We start from the raw sequence: 16,861 nt of genomic DNA on the forward strand, positions 1-16,861 counted from the left end.
ATCCCACATAAATGTAGAATTTCTGGTCTATAAGTTTTATTAATGTAGGGCTTGATAATACACAGATAACAGTGAGTGCCTAGTTTGGAATTCATTCTATATTTCCTTACAGATTCATTTCCATATACTTTGCAAAAAAATAGGTTTTGATTTGCAACATATCACAAATTTCCTTCATGCATTTGTAAATTCATCTTAATGTATAGTAAAGTGAATATTAAGATTATTATTATATACCGTTGTGTGAAAAAATAAGTACACTCTATGGAAATTGTTGACTTTTTTAACTAACCTACAGATAAAGGTGATATACTTAAATAAATAATGCGTAAAAGTAACATAGGGATTGATTTACTAAAACTGGAGAGTGCAAAATCTTGTGCAGCTGTGCATGGTAGCCAATCAGTTTTTAACTTCAGCTTGTTCAATTAAGCTTTGACAAAAAAAAAAAACCTGGAAGCTGATTGGTTTTTATGCAGTTTTAGTAAATCAACTCCATAATGTATTTTTTTTTAATTCTTTTTTATCTAAATCAGTGGTCTCCAAACTGTGGCCCTTTGCTTGCCTTTTATCTGGCCCTTGGGATATTGTTCCTCCCACTGATATGAGCCCCTATTTCTCTCACTGACACCAACGATGAGGCACTATTCCCTTCATCAACACCAAAAGTGAGGCAGTATTACTTCCACTGACACCAGCAATGGAGCAATATTCTTTCCACTGACACCAACAATGGGGCATCTTCCTCTGACATCATCAATGGAGCACTTTTCCTCCCACCAAGATAAATAATTGGGCACTATTCCTTCCACTGCAAACAATGGGATACTATTCCTCTCAGTAGTACTAATGATATGCCACTGATCCTCCTCCTAATGTCCATAGACACTATGTACATTTTTTCCTCCCACTGATGCTAGGGGATTTTCTCCTCCCAATGGCAACAGTATGGCCCCCCTAAAGTCTGAAGGACAATAAACTGGCCCTTTGTTTAGAAAGTATTCATATTGTCATATGGAATAAGTAAGAACACTCCTACATTTACCACTAATCATATCCATGAAACTAGAATTCAGCGTACTAGATTAGATGCCATTGATTAGAACCTCCTTATGGAGTAGGACAGTGAAATCTGTCTTATTTAAACCTCAGACAACTAGGGTCTGGTGTCTTCATACAAATCTAATGCAGAGAAAATAAACAAACTGCATTTTTGCTTGGACATGATTGGATGATGAAAATTAGCAAAGGTTCAGCTCATTTGCAACTTGCCTTGCAAAGTTTAACTTCCCTTGCAAACTTAGCAGTCTATCGGCCCTTAGAAAATCAACCCCTATGGTTTCATTAGTACTTGCTTGCTCCAGGACAGTAACTCAGAATATAATGAAGCCATAGACATGGAGCCAGTTAGCATTTTCAGAAGGGGACAAATAAAGGCAACTCTATGTTTAACTTATTTATTGGGTACTGCAAGAATAAATATTTATTAAATAAGTTCATTCAGGTGAATTCAGTAACATGCTAAAAAGTGCAGCAGTAATGTGCAACATCAAATAACAGATTTTAGTTTCTTGTACTTTTAGCTGTTAAAATTAGTTTCTAATTGGTTGCTTTCAGGTTTCTGGAGTTTGCGCATAGTCTTTGCTCTACTTTATTAAGGCAGTTTCCTTAATAGAGGAAGATGTTTCATATCTATATCTATGTACAGTATTTATGTATCTACCGTGTTTCCCCGAAAATAAGACCGGGTTTTATATTAATTTTGGCTACAAAAAACACACTAGGGCCGATTTTCAGGGGATGTCTTATTTATTTATGGTATCCCCAAAAATCATCGGTCTTATTTTCGGGGTAGGGCTTATTTTCAGGGAAACAGGCTATCTATCTGTCTATCTATCTATCTATCTATCTATCTATCTATCTATCTATCTATCTATCTATCTATCTATCTATCTATCTATCTATCTATCTATCTATCTATCTATCTATCTATCTATCTATCTATCTATCTATCTATCTATCTATCTATCTATCTATCTATCTATCTATCTATTATGTTTATGACTCCGCTGCACATTCTTATAATTTTTCTTTTATCCCACAGGTAACCAGGCACAGCAAGCAGCCAATTTATATGGAGATCCTTCAAACTTTTAAGCCTGGACAAGATTCTAAGATATTTTGGTTTTTATTGCACTGTACATATTTGGCAACCTAATATAAGAAAGTTATAATTTTTCCAGGTAGTGTGGATGCTTTCAGAGAGTGTTGCTTTTCCCTTCAAAGAAAAGGTTTTTGGAAAACAATATTTTGCTGGCTTGGAAAACAAAAGAAAAGCAGGTTCTGTGTTTTATTCTTTTTTTAATACTCAGACAAGGACATTGTCGATGTGCAGATGGACTTTTACAGATGCACTGGACCAAACTTCTGAATTAAATAATACTTTCATATTTAACTTAACATGATCTTGTATAAAAGTGGCTGGCTTTATTGCTGGGGTTTTCCTACTTAAATTAAAATGTATTTATTTATTACAGGTACTTCTATAGCACTGACAATTTACATATATATTGTACATTCACATCAGTCTAAGCTGCCTAACTCGCATTCATTCATACAGATACTGGGGGCAATTTAGACAGAAGCCAATTAACCTACCAGCATGTCTTTGGAAAGTGGGAGGAAACCGGAGTACTCAGAGAAAACCCACGCAGGAACAGGGAGAACATGCAAACTCCAGGCAGGTAGTGCCATGGTTGGGATTTGAACTGACGCCCCTAGTGCCGCTAGGCGGAAGTGCTAACTAGTTAGACACCGTGCTGCCCAAACTTCAGTTTTGTTTTTATTTTAGTAAATGTTTACAGGCTACTTTTATTTTTTTGGTTAAAATGTTTACTAGATTCAGTACTTGATATTCGAGATTTACTGATATAAACAGTAGTGTGTTTTATTATAGTGTTATTACAATTGCTTTGTACACACTGCTGTTATTGCTGCTTGTGGCACAGAGTGTGGGCTTTGTTCAGTAACTGAATAAAGCTTATCCCAGAAACTGTACTACTCAAAAGAGCACACAGATTCATTCACAATAAGGGGTAAAGGGATAAGGTAGCCCAATGGCAGAAAAATACTTAAAGTGGACCTTCACTTAAAGGTGGAAGTACTGCTATTCTGCCTCTCCTCCCCCTCCTCTAACATATTTGAAAGCTTTTTTTTTTTTTTGGGGGGGGGGGGGTACCTTTTTCTGACAGATACCCACTTCTACTTCTGCAATTCTCAGTGTAGGCAAGAATTATGGAAGTTTGACCTTCAAACCCCTCCAACCTGCAATCTCCTGGAACACATCACACATCCCATGAGGCTGACAGAGCAGTGCAATCTTGCGCATGCACGGTGGGGAGGTGGCTGTGAAATTTTTAATTTATTGTGTAAAATGTATTTATTTATGTAAAACCTTTATGCTAAAAGGAAGAAAAAAAAAAACAATTTCTGCAGCTTCTTAAAAATGTTAGTTGAAGTTGGGCTGTAATTTGTTAGCAACTTATGTAAAGTCCATGTAAACTTACTGGTCTGTCTAATGCTACCCTTTTTAGAAAATACTGCTTTCCAAGGGTGTCTCAGTTGCTATAATAAAGTTGGCCATACATAGTCCAATTTTTATTTTTTTTATTTGTTCAGCCCTGCTGTGTCATTGTATTCTGACAGCGGGACTCCCCCACCCTCAGAATTGAGTGATCAGCGCTGCTTCCGATTGTTTGCAAGTTCTACTCAAAGCAAAATTTTCTATCAAGCAAGTTCATGAGAAGTCGATCGATAGATCAACCTCACAGCCATATATAAATTGAACTTAAGCCAGTTTCTGCTGAATAATCCAAATTACAATCCATGTGTGGCCAGTTTAAGACAGGAGGTGTGTTATTTGCCAGATCACCAGGTGAAAATAAAGGAAAAAAATATTAAAAACAGAAAACGAATGCAGTCACCACATCTAACTATTAGTAAACTGCAATATATGACATTTTTGTTTTTAGGTTTAGATATGCTTTAAGATAGAGTGTAGAAGTGGCTGAACTTATCTCAGATTTTTATTATTGATTTTGTCCTCATGGAGGAGATTTTTCTTCATTTCTTGTTCCTGAGACACAACAAAGCCCACCTTCCACGGATATAATTGAAAATTAAGTCCCAGTTATAAAATTTGCTAAAATTGAATTCTTGCTCACTCTAAGAGCCGGTTCACATATTGCATGTGATTTGGAGCGCACTGCTCTGCAAATCACATGCGATGTCTGTGCAATGCTAATTCAGCCATACAAATTGTATGGCTGAATTTGCATCGCATTCGGACCAAACTCACACAGGACCCCTATTTTGTTCCGCACCAGAATCGGATCGCATGGGTGTTCACACCTACTGTATGCGATCCGATTTATATCCAAACTGACAGTTCGCACTGCGATATGCAAACTGATCGGGGGGTGTCGTTAACTTTGTATTGACAACCCCCAGCGATTCGCATATGGCAGTGTGAACTGCCTGCGAGTGTGATGTGGGAACCCGCAGTGGATTTGCAGGGTTCCCTCATCGCATACAGTATGTGTGAACCAGGACTTAATGCTAACACTACCCACTTTATCCAAAACAAGTAAAATAGTTTTGGCTGGAGTTTCACTTCAAAGTCATGTGTCCTTTTGTTTCTTCTAAAAGTTAGTTATGAATGGGGCAATACAATAAAAATAAAAAAGGAAGCAAAAAAGCTAACAAAAAGCTTTGTAATAAAAACAAAATCAAGAGCATCACTTTTGCAACAATTATAGCTGTCTGTCATAGCAAACGGAAATAAAAATGTAATATAGCATATATGTAGAAGAATAAGGAAGAAGGGGTGCAACTGGGGCCAGTCAATGGCCTGTAAGAGTTATTTAGGGCTTGAGACCTATTACAGTATAAAAGTTTGAGTGGGGTGATTGAACAGTGTAAATCTGCTTGCAGTGCAGTGTCAGTAGTGTCCACTGGTGGAGCTGTGTTACATTTAACAATACAATAACAAACTTGAAAGGTCAGTTTGTAGATCTGAACTGAAGAAAGGTGCACCAGGATCATTAGGAAGCAGAATATTTATACATCCTAAATCCATTGCTAAGTTTGGGTACTGTGTATAACGTGTGCACTTCCTATAATTGATAAACAATCTAATGTGATAGATAAAGTGATAAATAACTTAAATACTACCTAAATTGCCCTCATGTCAGACATAAATTGAACCTGTATATTAACATAGGTTTTTGTGTAATAAAAGTGCGGAGGGCAATGTCTTATAGCAGCTAGTCAGAAATAATTTTTCATACTTTCATTTTATCACAGTATGTAAAGCAGAAGTATTTTTTTTTTTACAAACACTGTGAAATTGCAAGTAAAAAGTGTTTATGCATGCCCAGTTGTTAATCCGTGTTGCATTTTGCATTATCCATAGTTTATATTATTTATATGCCATGCCCCAAAGTATGTTCTTCAGCATTAGTGGGAGGTGATGGAGGGGGCGCTACCATCTGAGGGAAGAGATTTATTAATTGAAACAACTTAATCATTCAAACCATTCTTTGGTTATTGCTATCCCTCTGTAAACGTTTCATTTCTTTTGCTCTTTTACCACCCAATTTACTTCTTTTGAAGGATGAGCTTTCAGTTCAGTTCGAACTTAGATTCGGACAGAACTTTACCTGTTTAGCTGTTCTTACAAACTCTGGACTTCTTGATTGTTCTGCAGAAGTCGAAAGTCATATATAGTTAGTTTTTCTTCCACTACTATATATGACAGCTTCCTCTCAATGGTTGCTAAGGAAGCAGCAGGTGCTGGTGCATCCCGCATTCTTAGCAATCCATGACGTCACCTGGCCCCATAATTTGCTGGCCAGGAATTCCTGGTCATGTAAACAAAAGGGCAGAGATAATGCTGACTTCATTGTCCAAATAGGGCCACATGGGTATAATTGGGCAATTATATTTACCAAATATCGCCATATCCAAACTTGGTCATTGACAACAGTGTAGTCATGGGATTTTAAGTGTTCGTTAATAAGCAGGATTTTTTGCCAGGTTAGTGTGCATTGTTCATTGTGATTGACAAAGATCTGCATTGCTGGATGATGTCAATGATAATGCATTTACATTGTGGGATAATTTATTTGTGTAATTTTTTTATTTTTAATTAAGAATTTCTCAAAAAGTGTGCGTGAGTTTATTTTCATGTACATTTTTTTGTTACTTTGAGTTAGGGGTACTAGGCACCCCTTACTCATTTTTAAGGGGAGCTTTCAGATTCCAATAAGTCCCCTACCTGCAGATCCCAAAAACCACCAAGTCAAAGTTGTTTTTTTTTTTTGTGGAGTCCCTCTTGTTATCCATACCAAACCCTTATCAAGGATAAGGGTCTGGAATGTATTTTTAGGGGGAACCTCATGCAGTTTGTGTGAGATCCCCTCATTAACATCTAAATCAGACTGTCATGTAGGATAAAGGCCTGGTGTAGACAAAGGGAATCCCCCATTACTTTGTTTACTAGCAGATTTAAGCAGCCCAGGGCTGTAATTTACCAGCAATTTAAACAACATTTCTTGTCTTTGTAAATATCAGTTTTGCTGCAGTAGGTTGTATACATTGTACAAATATGCCACTTCACAGGCAGGTTAAGGGCATCCCCAGGACATGTTATTTACAGAAATTTTGAATTCTTAATGTTTCACTTTAAGCATTTTTGTTTTTATTCAGTATATGTTCCCCATGGCATTGCCTAGCCCCCATCACTATTTGTTTGGCAATACCTTGCCTATTAACCTGGAAATAGCCATGACTGTTTTTTAACTTTCAGTTCTCATTGACTTCATTAGTGTTTGGATTCATCATCTAAACTTCACTAACGTTTGCCGAATCCTACTCGAACCCAGGTACATTTATCTCATCCCTACTTGTTTTAAAAACTATGTTGTCAACAAATAATAAGAGAGAATACAGGACTGTCATGTACCTGGTGGACATTGAGTTTAAGAGGGGGCTTCTTTTGCACCTCTAGTAGTTTTGACAGAAGATGCGAGGGCACAGAGTGGCAGGAGACTGATGTAGCAGGCAGTGCTAGCTGTTGTGGACCAGACATGGACCACAGACCAAAACACGGTGATACACGATCAGCAGACAGGAGTGAAGCCTAGATACAAGCCAAAAGGTCATCAACAGCCTGACAGCAAAGTACAGGAACATCAGGCAGAGGCAGAGTGGGGATACAAAACGGGGTCAATTCACAGCCAAGCAGCGAGGTACAAGAGCATAAGGCAGAAGTGGAAACAGAGTATGAGCTGAGGTCACATCAGTAGGGCAGGAGAGATAGGTCAGAGGCAAGCCAAGTCGTGCATAGGAAGGCAAATATAGCAGGATAGGGCACGGGTAGAGCAGGAACTAGCTGAAGACCACTCAGCAATCTGTTCATATCACAATCCAGGTTATATAGGCCGTTTGATGCCAATGCAGAGCGTGCAAAAGTCTGCTTGTTCTGATACGTACTGGGCTTTTTTTTTACAGTTACACTGGTTTGTACAGTGATAGTCCTGGCCCAGATGGTGAAAATATATGAATGTCTTAGAAGGATGGTGTGAAGAGCCTAAAACCTTTGCGCCAGAGGAGGTAAAATCAACAGGTTATAGTTAATTTCAGGTCCTGCACAGCAGCTGGGGAGCTTTCTGGTTAAGTCACAAGACACATAATTTTGCAAGTGTGCATGCATGCATTATTCGTAACTTGCAATTTCACAGTGTTTGCCTTAAATAACAGAAGCTTTAAGTGTAGAAAGCTGATCATTGTTGTTATTTTTATGTATAATTTAATTTGTTAGTCTATTGAGAATAGTGTCAATAGTCTGAGCAACCCAAATTCTCTTTTAACCTAAAAAGAGATCCCCTTGCTGAACAATTTAGAAAATTACAATAGAAGTTCGTATTTGTTTTTAAAATGTTAATTCATGGTAGATGTTACGCTCCAATTAATACATGCCTTCTTGTTGATGCCCACACACACATATTGTGTTTATCCAACTTTTCCTAATCTGTTAATTTCCATATTTCACATCCATGGAAATGTTAATAGTGTCTTGGCATTTTTCAGCTGATGCTTCTATGCTTGAATTGAACCAATTGGACAGGCTAGAAATTGTTTGCTTATTTTAAATAGGGTTGCATTGTGTATAATATAGGTGAACACTGGTTTCAGTTTTATTTTGTCTTTTTTTAAATTGGTCAAGTGAATATTTGTTGAAAATTTATGCAATTTAGATTATAATTATGATTGTAATTTGAAATAAACAGCAAACGCACATTTTGTATGTTAAAAAACATTTCTGAATACAAAAGAAAATTCTAAATTAAGAAAATGATTTGTAAGGGATAAATATGTACAAAACTGACAACTACTGACACTTTTAAATTACACTCCAATTTATTACATTTTGTACATCCCAAACTTCAGATTGTCAGTGATTTTTGAGTATATTAAATAACCGCAATCAACACCAAGCATGAAAAAGTATGTCAAAACTGTTGCAGTAATAGGTTTAATGTACATCTCCAGGCAATTTTTTTTTTCGTTTTGGATAGAGTGGGGAAGTGTTAGACCCACAGTTGTTTATTGTTGTCTGTGTCCTTATTGGGGAGATTTACCCCTCTATTGTATTGGGGATCATTGTCACCTGGAAACAAAATGAGGGGAAATCCAAAACTAAAGAGTCGTCCCCAGAACAAGAATGGCAAATTGTTCAATAGGGATACTTGATTTGGTGATAACTGTATAAGAGGGGAGATCCCTTCACTTTGGGATACAGTGTATCCGGAAACTATTCACAGTGCTTCACTTTTTCCACATTTTGTTATGTTACAGCCCTATTCCAAAATGGATTAAATTCATTATTTTCTTCAAAATTCTACAAACAATACCCCATAATGACAACATGAAAGTAGTTCATTTGAAATCTTTGCAAATTTATTAAAAATAAAAACGAAAAAAATCACATGTACTTAAGAGTTCACAGCCTTTGTTCAATACTTTGTTGAAGCACCTTTGGCACCGATTACAGCCTCAAATCATTTTGAGCATAATGCTACAAGCATGTCACATCTATTTTTGGGCAGTTTCTCTCATTCTTCTTTGTAGGACATCTCAAGCTCCATTAGGTTGGATGGGGAGCATTGGTGCACAGCCATTTTCAAATCTCTCCAGAGATATTCAATCTGGTTCAAGTCTTGACTGACTGGGCTACTCAACGACATTCACAAGGGCATTCACAAGGACATTGTCCTGTAGCCACTACTTTGTTATCTTGGCTGTGTGCCTAGGGTCATTGTCCTGTTGGAAGATGGACCTTTACCTCAGTCTGAGGTCTAGAGCGCTCTGGCACAAGTTTTCATCAAGGATGTCTCTGTACATTGCTGCATTCATCTTTCCCTTGATCCTGACTAGTCTCCCAGTTCCTACCGCTGAAAAAATCCCCACAGCATGATGCTGCCACCACTATGCTTCTCTGTAGGGATGGTAATGTTCAGGTGATGAGCAGCAACCTATTTTTCACCAGACATTATGCTTGCTATTCAGGGCAAAGAGTTCAATCTTTGTTTCATCAGACCAGAGAATTTTGTTTCTAATGGTCTGAGAATCCTTCAGGTGCCTTTTGGCCAACTCCAGGCAGGCAATGTGCATTTTACTGAGGAGTGGCTTCCGTCTGTCCACTATACCATACAGGTCTGATTAGTAGAGTGTTCCAGAGATGGTTCTTTTGGAAGGCTCTCCTCTTTCCACAGAGAAACGCTGGAGCTTTGTCAGAGTGACTATCAGGTTCTAGGTCACCTCCCTGACTGATGTCCTTCTACCCCATCCCTCAGTTTGGCTGGGTGGCCCGCTCTAGGAAGAGTCCTGGTGGTTCTAAACGTCTTCCATTTATGGATGATGGAGGCCACTGTGCTCATTGAGACCTTCAATGCTGCAGAAATTTTTCTGTACCCTTTCCAGATCTGTGCCTCAATACAATTCTGTCTTGGAGGTCTACAGACAATTCCCTGGACTTCGTGGCTTGGTTTGTGCTCTGATATGCACAACTGTGGGACCTTATATAGACAGGTGTATGCCTTTCCAAATCATGTCCAATCAACTGAATTTACCACAGGTGGACTCCAAATAAGTTGTAGAAACATCTTAAGGATGATCAGTGGAAACAGGATACACCTGAGCTCAGTTTTGAGTGTCATGGCAAAGGCTGTGAATACTTATGTACATGAGATGTTTTTTGTTTTTTAGTTTTAATGAATTTGCAAAGATTTCAAACAAACTTCTTTTGGAATAAGGCTGTAATGTAACAAAATGCCTGCCACATTTGGCTAGTTTTGACAGGTACCCTCTCCCACTTCATTCCCAGTGGAAAAGCTCCTCTTTCCCTCCCTCGCTGCAGTCTTCTGGGATATATCACAGGTCCCAGAAGACTGCCGAACAAATCAGGGGGTGCAGCGCTACTTGCGCAGTGTGCACCCGGTTGTGAAGCTGAAAGCTGTCACACCCGGGTGCCCACAGTTAAAATACTTTTTGTAGCTGCTAACTTTTAATAAACACAAAACCGACTGGAGCTCCTCTTTAAATTCAAGGAAACAATCAAGTCTATAACATTTAACAATCGTTGCATTTTAATATTAATAAAACAACATTTCCATTTCAATCTGACCTGCTACAACTGTGATTAACTTCAAAGGTCGCTTTCATGTAACTATGAAAACACTAAATATGTTTTATATACTGTTTGTGAACAGTACAACCCAGAAATTGCCATTGGTGATCAAAACTTTTAAAAAAAGCTTTGATAAATAGGACATAAAAAATAGCCATGAAAGACAAAAATGTGTCATACATAGCTATCAAATCCCTTATAATTACCCACCCAAACATTTTATTTAATGGCACTTTTCCACTGCAAGTACCGGCTCGGCTCTACTCGGCCCTGCTTGGCCCTGTATGGTTTTCCACTGCATGGTACCGCATGGTACGGTGTTGTAACGGTTCGGTACGGTTTGGTTTGTTTTTCTTTTCCACTAAAGTAAGTGGGTGGGATAACAACGATTCTCTGACCAATCAGTGGCTAGTAGTGACTGCATGCAAAGGATTGTGGGATATGGTACCGGTATGGTACCTCTTGGAACCACAATCGAGGTGGTACTGTTTAGAGAGCCATACCGTTCGGTTCCATGTAGTGGAAAAGCGCCGCTGTACTGTACCGTACCGAACCGTTCCTACACCATACCATGCGGTACCAGCAGTGGAAAAGCACAAAAGCGAGCCGAACCGTTCGGTTCCATGCAGTGGAAAAGCCCCATAAGTTTTGCACATGGAATTTGTTTTGGTTTGGCCATAAAAAGTTGCTAACGAAAAAAAAAGAATTCTTACAAGAGGGTTCACCCATATCCTTCATTAATAGACAAACACATGGTGAACTCCACCTAATCGATCATCTGACCACATTTTGTAATGTAACAAAATGCCTGCCACATTTGGCTAGTTTTGACAGGTACCCTCTCCCACTTCATTCCCAGTGGAAAAGTCTTCCCCTCCCTCTCTGCAGTCTTCTTGGATATATCACAGGTCCCAGAAGACTGCCAGACAATTCAGGGGGTACAGGGCTACTTGCTACTAGTTGTGAAGCCGAAAGCTGTCACACCTGTGTGCCCACAGTTAAAATACTTTTTGTAGCTGCTGACTTTTAACACACATGGTGAACTCCACCTAATCGATTATCTGACCACATGCTTAGCATCCATTATTGTGATCAGCAGCAATCACATTGCATAGGTATCTTAAGCGTACGCTCCCAGGAGAGACTATGTTGTGTTTTACAGTACAATCACCACAAGGTATCCACACTACAAGAACTGTGTGCACATACCTTTTATTCCATTTCTTTGTCTCTCGTTGTTTTAATGCAAGGAAAAACGAAAGTCTATTGCCACAGATACAGTGGATATTTCACCCATTTTTTAGTAGATGAAGTTAGTAAGGGAGGAATATAGCTCGTGGAAAAAAATTATTTAAAACAAATATATAGAGATCCTAGTTTGAAAGAATATGTTTTGCTGTGGTCTAAACGATGTTCTGTTGGAAATGAATATGACAATATTTGTCTTGTGCAGTTTATAAAATTGTTAGTGTATTCAAATGACAAGTGCTATCTTGTCAGGCCAAGGTTGTAATGTAAAATATGTTCTTCATTTTGTACTTACTTGGCTTTCTGTTTTCAGTAATTGAGAGTCTTTTAATAAATGCATTTGCTTGTACTGTTCCAAATCTGATATATGCAGACTATATGCTTCTTAAGAACAAATCTGTTTGAAAGTAATTGGTATCTGTGATCCTAGAAGGTCAAATGTCTCTCTCTGCGAATTTGTGATTCAGGAAGTTTCTGGATATTCACACAATCCCTTTGGTTGGAATAATTAAATATATACCATATTTTATACAGGATAACTGCATCTAAAAAAAAAAGTAATAAAACTGTCTGCTTCAAACAGCTCGTTAGATTAAGGGCCGGGCTAAGAGCTTATGCTGTTCTAGGCAGAAGTGGATTAGATGTCCTTTTGTACAGGCTTCACCAGTTTTGTCCCTCATCATGTAATAAAACATTGCACAATAAAACTAAAGTCCCCGTACACACGATCAGATTTTTGAACGATCTGTCGTCCGTTTTTTGTGGCATGCTAGTCTGATGTGGAAAGTGAAGAGGTTATTTTCATGCAAATTTTCCCGTACGACAGAATTCTACTTCAGAAGTGATGTCATGTGTTGGATTGCTTTCTATGTGTTCTTTCGTCTCTGAGCATGCCTAGTCTTGCTCATAGGATTTTTCCCCGTCTAAATCTGTACTAATGAGACGAAAATCGGATGTGTTTTGACGGAGGACAAAAATTTTATAGCCTGCACATCAGGATTTTGTCAGCCGAAAAGTCAGAGTTGGCTGTCGAAAAGCACCATACTAACAATCCGAAAATCGGCAGATCGGTCGTCGGACGAAATCTCCCTTCCGAATTTCTTATCGTGTGTACGGGCCTTAAGAGTAGCTAAAGCTGCAACAGCATTTACATACAACTACTTTACATAGTGTCCAGTAGTTACATTGTTAAAAATGAAGACCATATGTATTCTGAGCTGCAGAAAGTCTTGATGATGGTTGTTTCTATCATGTATCAGTTTAAGTCCCATACCTTCTAAGCTGCCTTTTGCTATACTGCCTACTTAACACTTACTGCTGTAGACACTAGCAGTCTCAAGCAACAAAAGTTTGTAAAACTGAGTCTTACAAGTTTAATTTTTACTATTTGATGCTGCAAACAGCTCATTTAATACCTAAGATTTTTTTTTTTTTTTTCTACATGCACCGATTTGATAGTTAATGCAAATGCAGGTCTGTAGAGCTAACATCATATATTCACTCCCTAATAGATCTTTCCATTAGTATTTGACAGCAAGGTAGTTTAGTAAATTATTACTGAATTCTTTACTTGTTGCAATAAATTCACCATGTTAGTGATAACTAAGAAAAACAATGTTAATAAGTATCTCTTCATGCTAATACATTTACAGCTTGTCACAATGTTAGTTTAGACAGTTCACATCTATTTGTGAAGTTTCAGTGTTTTCTACACACCTTCATGTCACTTTCTTTTCTGAAAGAATAGCTGCATTTGTGTCTCGCTCTATGAAAAGCACACTTGTTATACCTTTTTGCTGATGAATAAAGATTTTAAACCTTAAGTGCATTGGGGTACACTACACCTTTTTTCCTTTTACAGATTTCCTTTTTTGGGGGGTCCTGTACTGGAGATATTTGGCATTACAAGTAACAGATGTTTTATTTTAATTCTTTTTTTTTAATCATTGGAGCAATTTAGAGGTAGTACCAGCTATAGGTGTGCTGATATTCAAGATAAATAAAAATAAATGTAATTTATTATAAATCATACATGAACTGGGCAGTGAGATGCTGATAACGATGACCGTTGACTGCAATAGAACCCCAGCAGCATCAGGGCCACACAATTGGATCAAGCAAGGTAGCTGATGATGATGATGAATGAGACTGAAATATACAGTAATTTAATAGCTTTTGTCCCAGGGTGTTGCAACACTACAGCAGCAGCATCATAGGCTTCAGTAGCGCTGTGAATTAAATAGGAAGGGAGGCTGGTGATGAAGAATGCGTAGATAAAAGTAAAATGGCTGATTACAACATACCAGCATCAGCACCATTAGCATCTAAGACCAGGTTTTGGGGCCAACCGTAAAAAAGAAAAAGTCTCTACATTTTATATCATCTTCTTTTAAAGGAACTGCAGCTTCTGCATCATAAGCATTTTGAACCCAGCAAGGGGGCTAATGGTCATACTGGCAAAAAATATATATGTTTTGAAACTTTTAGTTATATATTGTATTTAGACAGAAAGTGTTGGACAGACAAGGCTGGGGTGAAATGGAAAGCCTGGCAGTGGTGGTAGTGTTGGTTTAATGACAAACCAGTAACATAACAGAGCTATTGAGAACCCTACTACATGTAATCTGTCTAGGGATACATGCAGTTATACGACTATAGAAGTGATGCCACACAGCCACAAAAAAAACTTTTAAAAGCATTGTGAGCCTTTTTCATGTAACTGCTCTGTAATAGACCCAACCATTAATAATGGAATAGAAGAGATCTGACAGTCAATAAATAAATGAGGGCCTTTGGATCTGCAGGCAGACACTAACAAATATCGTGGTATGGTCCATGGAAAAATTTGAAGTGACGATACCGATAACCCCTTATCATGAAAACAGGCTTGCTAAAATAAAATGGCCTGAGTTCTAACCAATCTCAGCACAGTGCAATTTATTCCTGGCTATGATTCATAATTTGTCTGTGCACATTAATCATGAGTTGTTGACATCCGGCATGTGCAAAAACAGTTAGAGATAACAACATAATTTAGAGATATGACATTATCATGACTCACAGACCTTTCCCTTTCCACATCATTATCTGACCTACAACTAGAAATGTCAGTCTAGTTGCAGTGTGATATCAGGTCCACACCCCCTGTCTCCTGAGGCTCGGAAAAGCTTTATAAAATGTGTGCTTTAGGAGGCAGTAGAGAAGAGAGGGCTGCAGATATATAGTTACAACCAATGTACAAAGTAAGAGGGTTTGTTTCATCTCTGTGTATCACCTGACACTAGTCACTTAATTGGGTATATTTTTAAAAGTTTACAACCACTTTCTGCTCACCATGAACTTACCTATCCCTGTATTTGTTATCAGTACTGCCAGCATGCTTAACCACTTGCCGACTGCCTAACGCCGATCTACGTCGGCTGTCAGCCCCTCACAGGCAAAGTGACGTAGGGCTACGTCACTAGCTTGTGAGGGTCTAGGGAGCGAGCGCGCGCCCCCGGAGGCGCGCTCCCGCTCCCGCGTGGTCACGGACCCCCCCGCGCGTGTGACCAGCGGACCCGATGTCCGCCGGTCACTCGGCGATCGGCGGGGGAGAGGGAGAATGTCAGGCAGCTTGTGTAAACAAGCTGCCTGTCATTCTCCTCGCTGTAAAGACACTGATAAAACGGATCTAGTATGTAGATCCGTTGATCAGTGTCCTTACAGCTCAAGCCACAGCCAATCACAGTAGAAAGCACGCCCCTAGGGATACACACAGCCCCTCCCTTCCAAATAAAGTTAACCCCTTCACAACCAGTGTATTTTTACAGTAACAGTGCATATGTATAGCACTGATTACTGTAGAAATGTCACTGGTAACCCCAAAAGTGTCACAAATGTCAGTCAAGGGTCCGATCTGTCCGCCCCAATGTCGCAGTACCGCAAAAAAAAATCGCAGATCGCCGCCATTACGCGTTAAAAAAAAAAACAACAAAAATGACAAAAATCTTTCCCTTTGTTAGTAAACGCGATAACTTTTGCGCAAACCAATCAAAATACGCTTTTTGCGATTTTTTTTACCAAACATATGTAGCATAAAACAAATTGGCCGAAAATTTTAAAAAATTTTGATTTTTACTTTTTTTTTGGGGGGAATTTCATATAAAAAAATGTGAAAAATATTGTTATTTTTGCAAAATTGACGCTCTTTTTTTGTTTATAGCGCGTGATCAAAAAATCGCACAGGTGATCAAATACCACCAAAAGAAAGCTCTGTTTGTGGGAAAAAAAGGACGTCAAATTTGTTTAGGTACAGCGTCGCACGACCGCGCAATTGTCCGTTAAAGTCACGCAGTGCCGAATCGCAAAATACCCCCTGGTCAGGAAGGGGGTAAAATCTTCCGGGGCTTAAGTGGTTAAGCACTGATCATCACCAATAAATAGCCTTGTTTAAAAAGATCCCACAAAACAAAATTGTTTCCAAAAATAAAATTAACTGTGCTTTGACCTTTTACTGCTGGTGACAAAACCACTAAGCGACTATTGTCTCCTAGCTGTATTTGTCACCTTAGCTTAACATTTTTAGCAGTTAAAACTTATAAAAAGAAGAAATGTGTCCATAAAAAAAAAAAAAAAAACAACTGTGAGGGCAACTCACACTGTTTTATTCTGCAAAGAAGAGACAGTCAAGTACAGTCCACAATGGTGGACAGTGGGGTTGGCTTACTGTAAGTGGGCATTGTTAGATAGGTTTGGTTTCATAACCATGGTTTATTCTTAGTCGGCATAGAAGAGAATGACTACTTTGAGGAAATATATATATATATATATATATATTTTTTTTTGTCACAAAAGTTTTAATTATTCTTTTGCGAATAGCCAATC

The 16,861-nt window shown here is 38.4% G+C and overlaps 1 protein-coding gene across 3 annotated transcripts in view; it reads left to right on the forward strand.

Annotated features, from left to right (window-relative positions):
- MED12L (mediator complex subunit 12L) overlaps positions 1–2,583 on the forward strand; it is an 837,051-nt gene extending 834,468 nt beyond the window's left edge. For all 3 annotated transcript variants that reach the window (XM_082251515.1, XM_082251517.1, XM_082251516.1), the window contains one exon: positions 2,105–2,583. In XM_082251515.1, the coding sequence (XP_082107641.1) occupies positions 2,105–2,157 (53 nt within the window). In that variant the 3' untranslated portion in view covers positions 2,158–2,583. The remainder of the gene's footprint in view (positions 1–2,104) is intronic.
- Positions 2,584–16,861: the final 14,278 nt, after the last annotated feature.

This window comes from Pelophylax lessonae, assembly GCF_965119305.1.
Source record: "Pelophylax lessonae genome assembly, chromosome: 3".
Taxonomy (NCBI): Eukaryota; Metazoa; Chordata; class Amphibia; order Anura; family Ranidae; genus Pelophylax; species Pelophylax lessonae.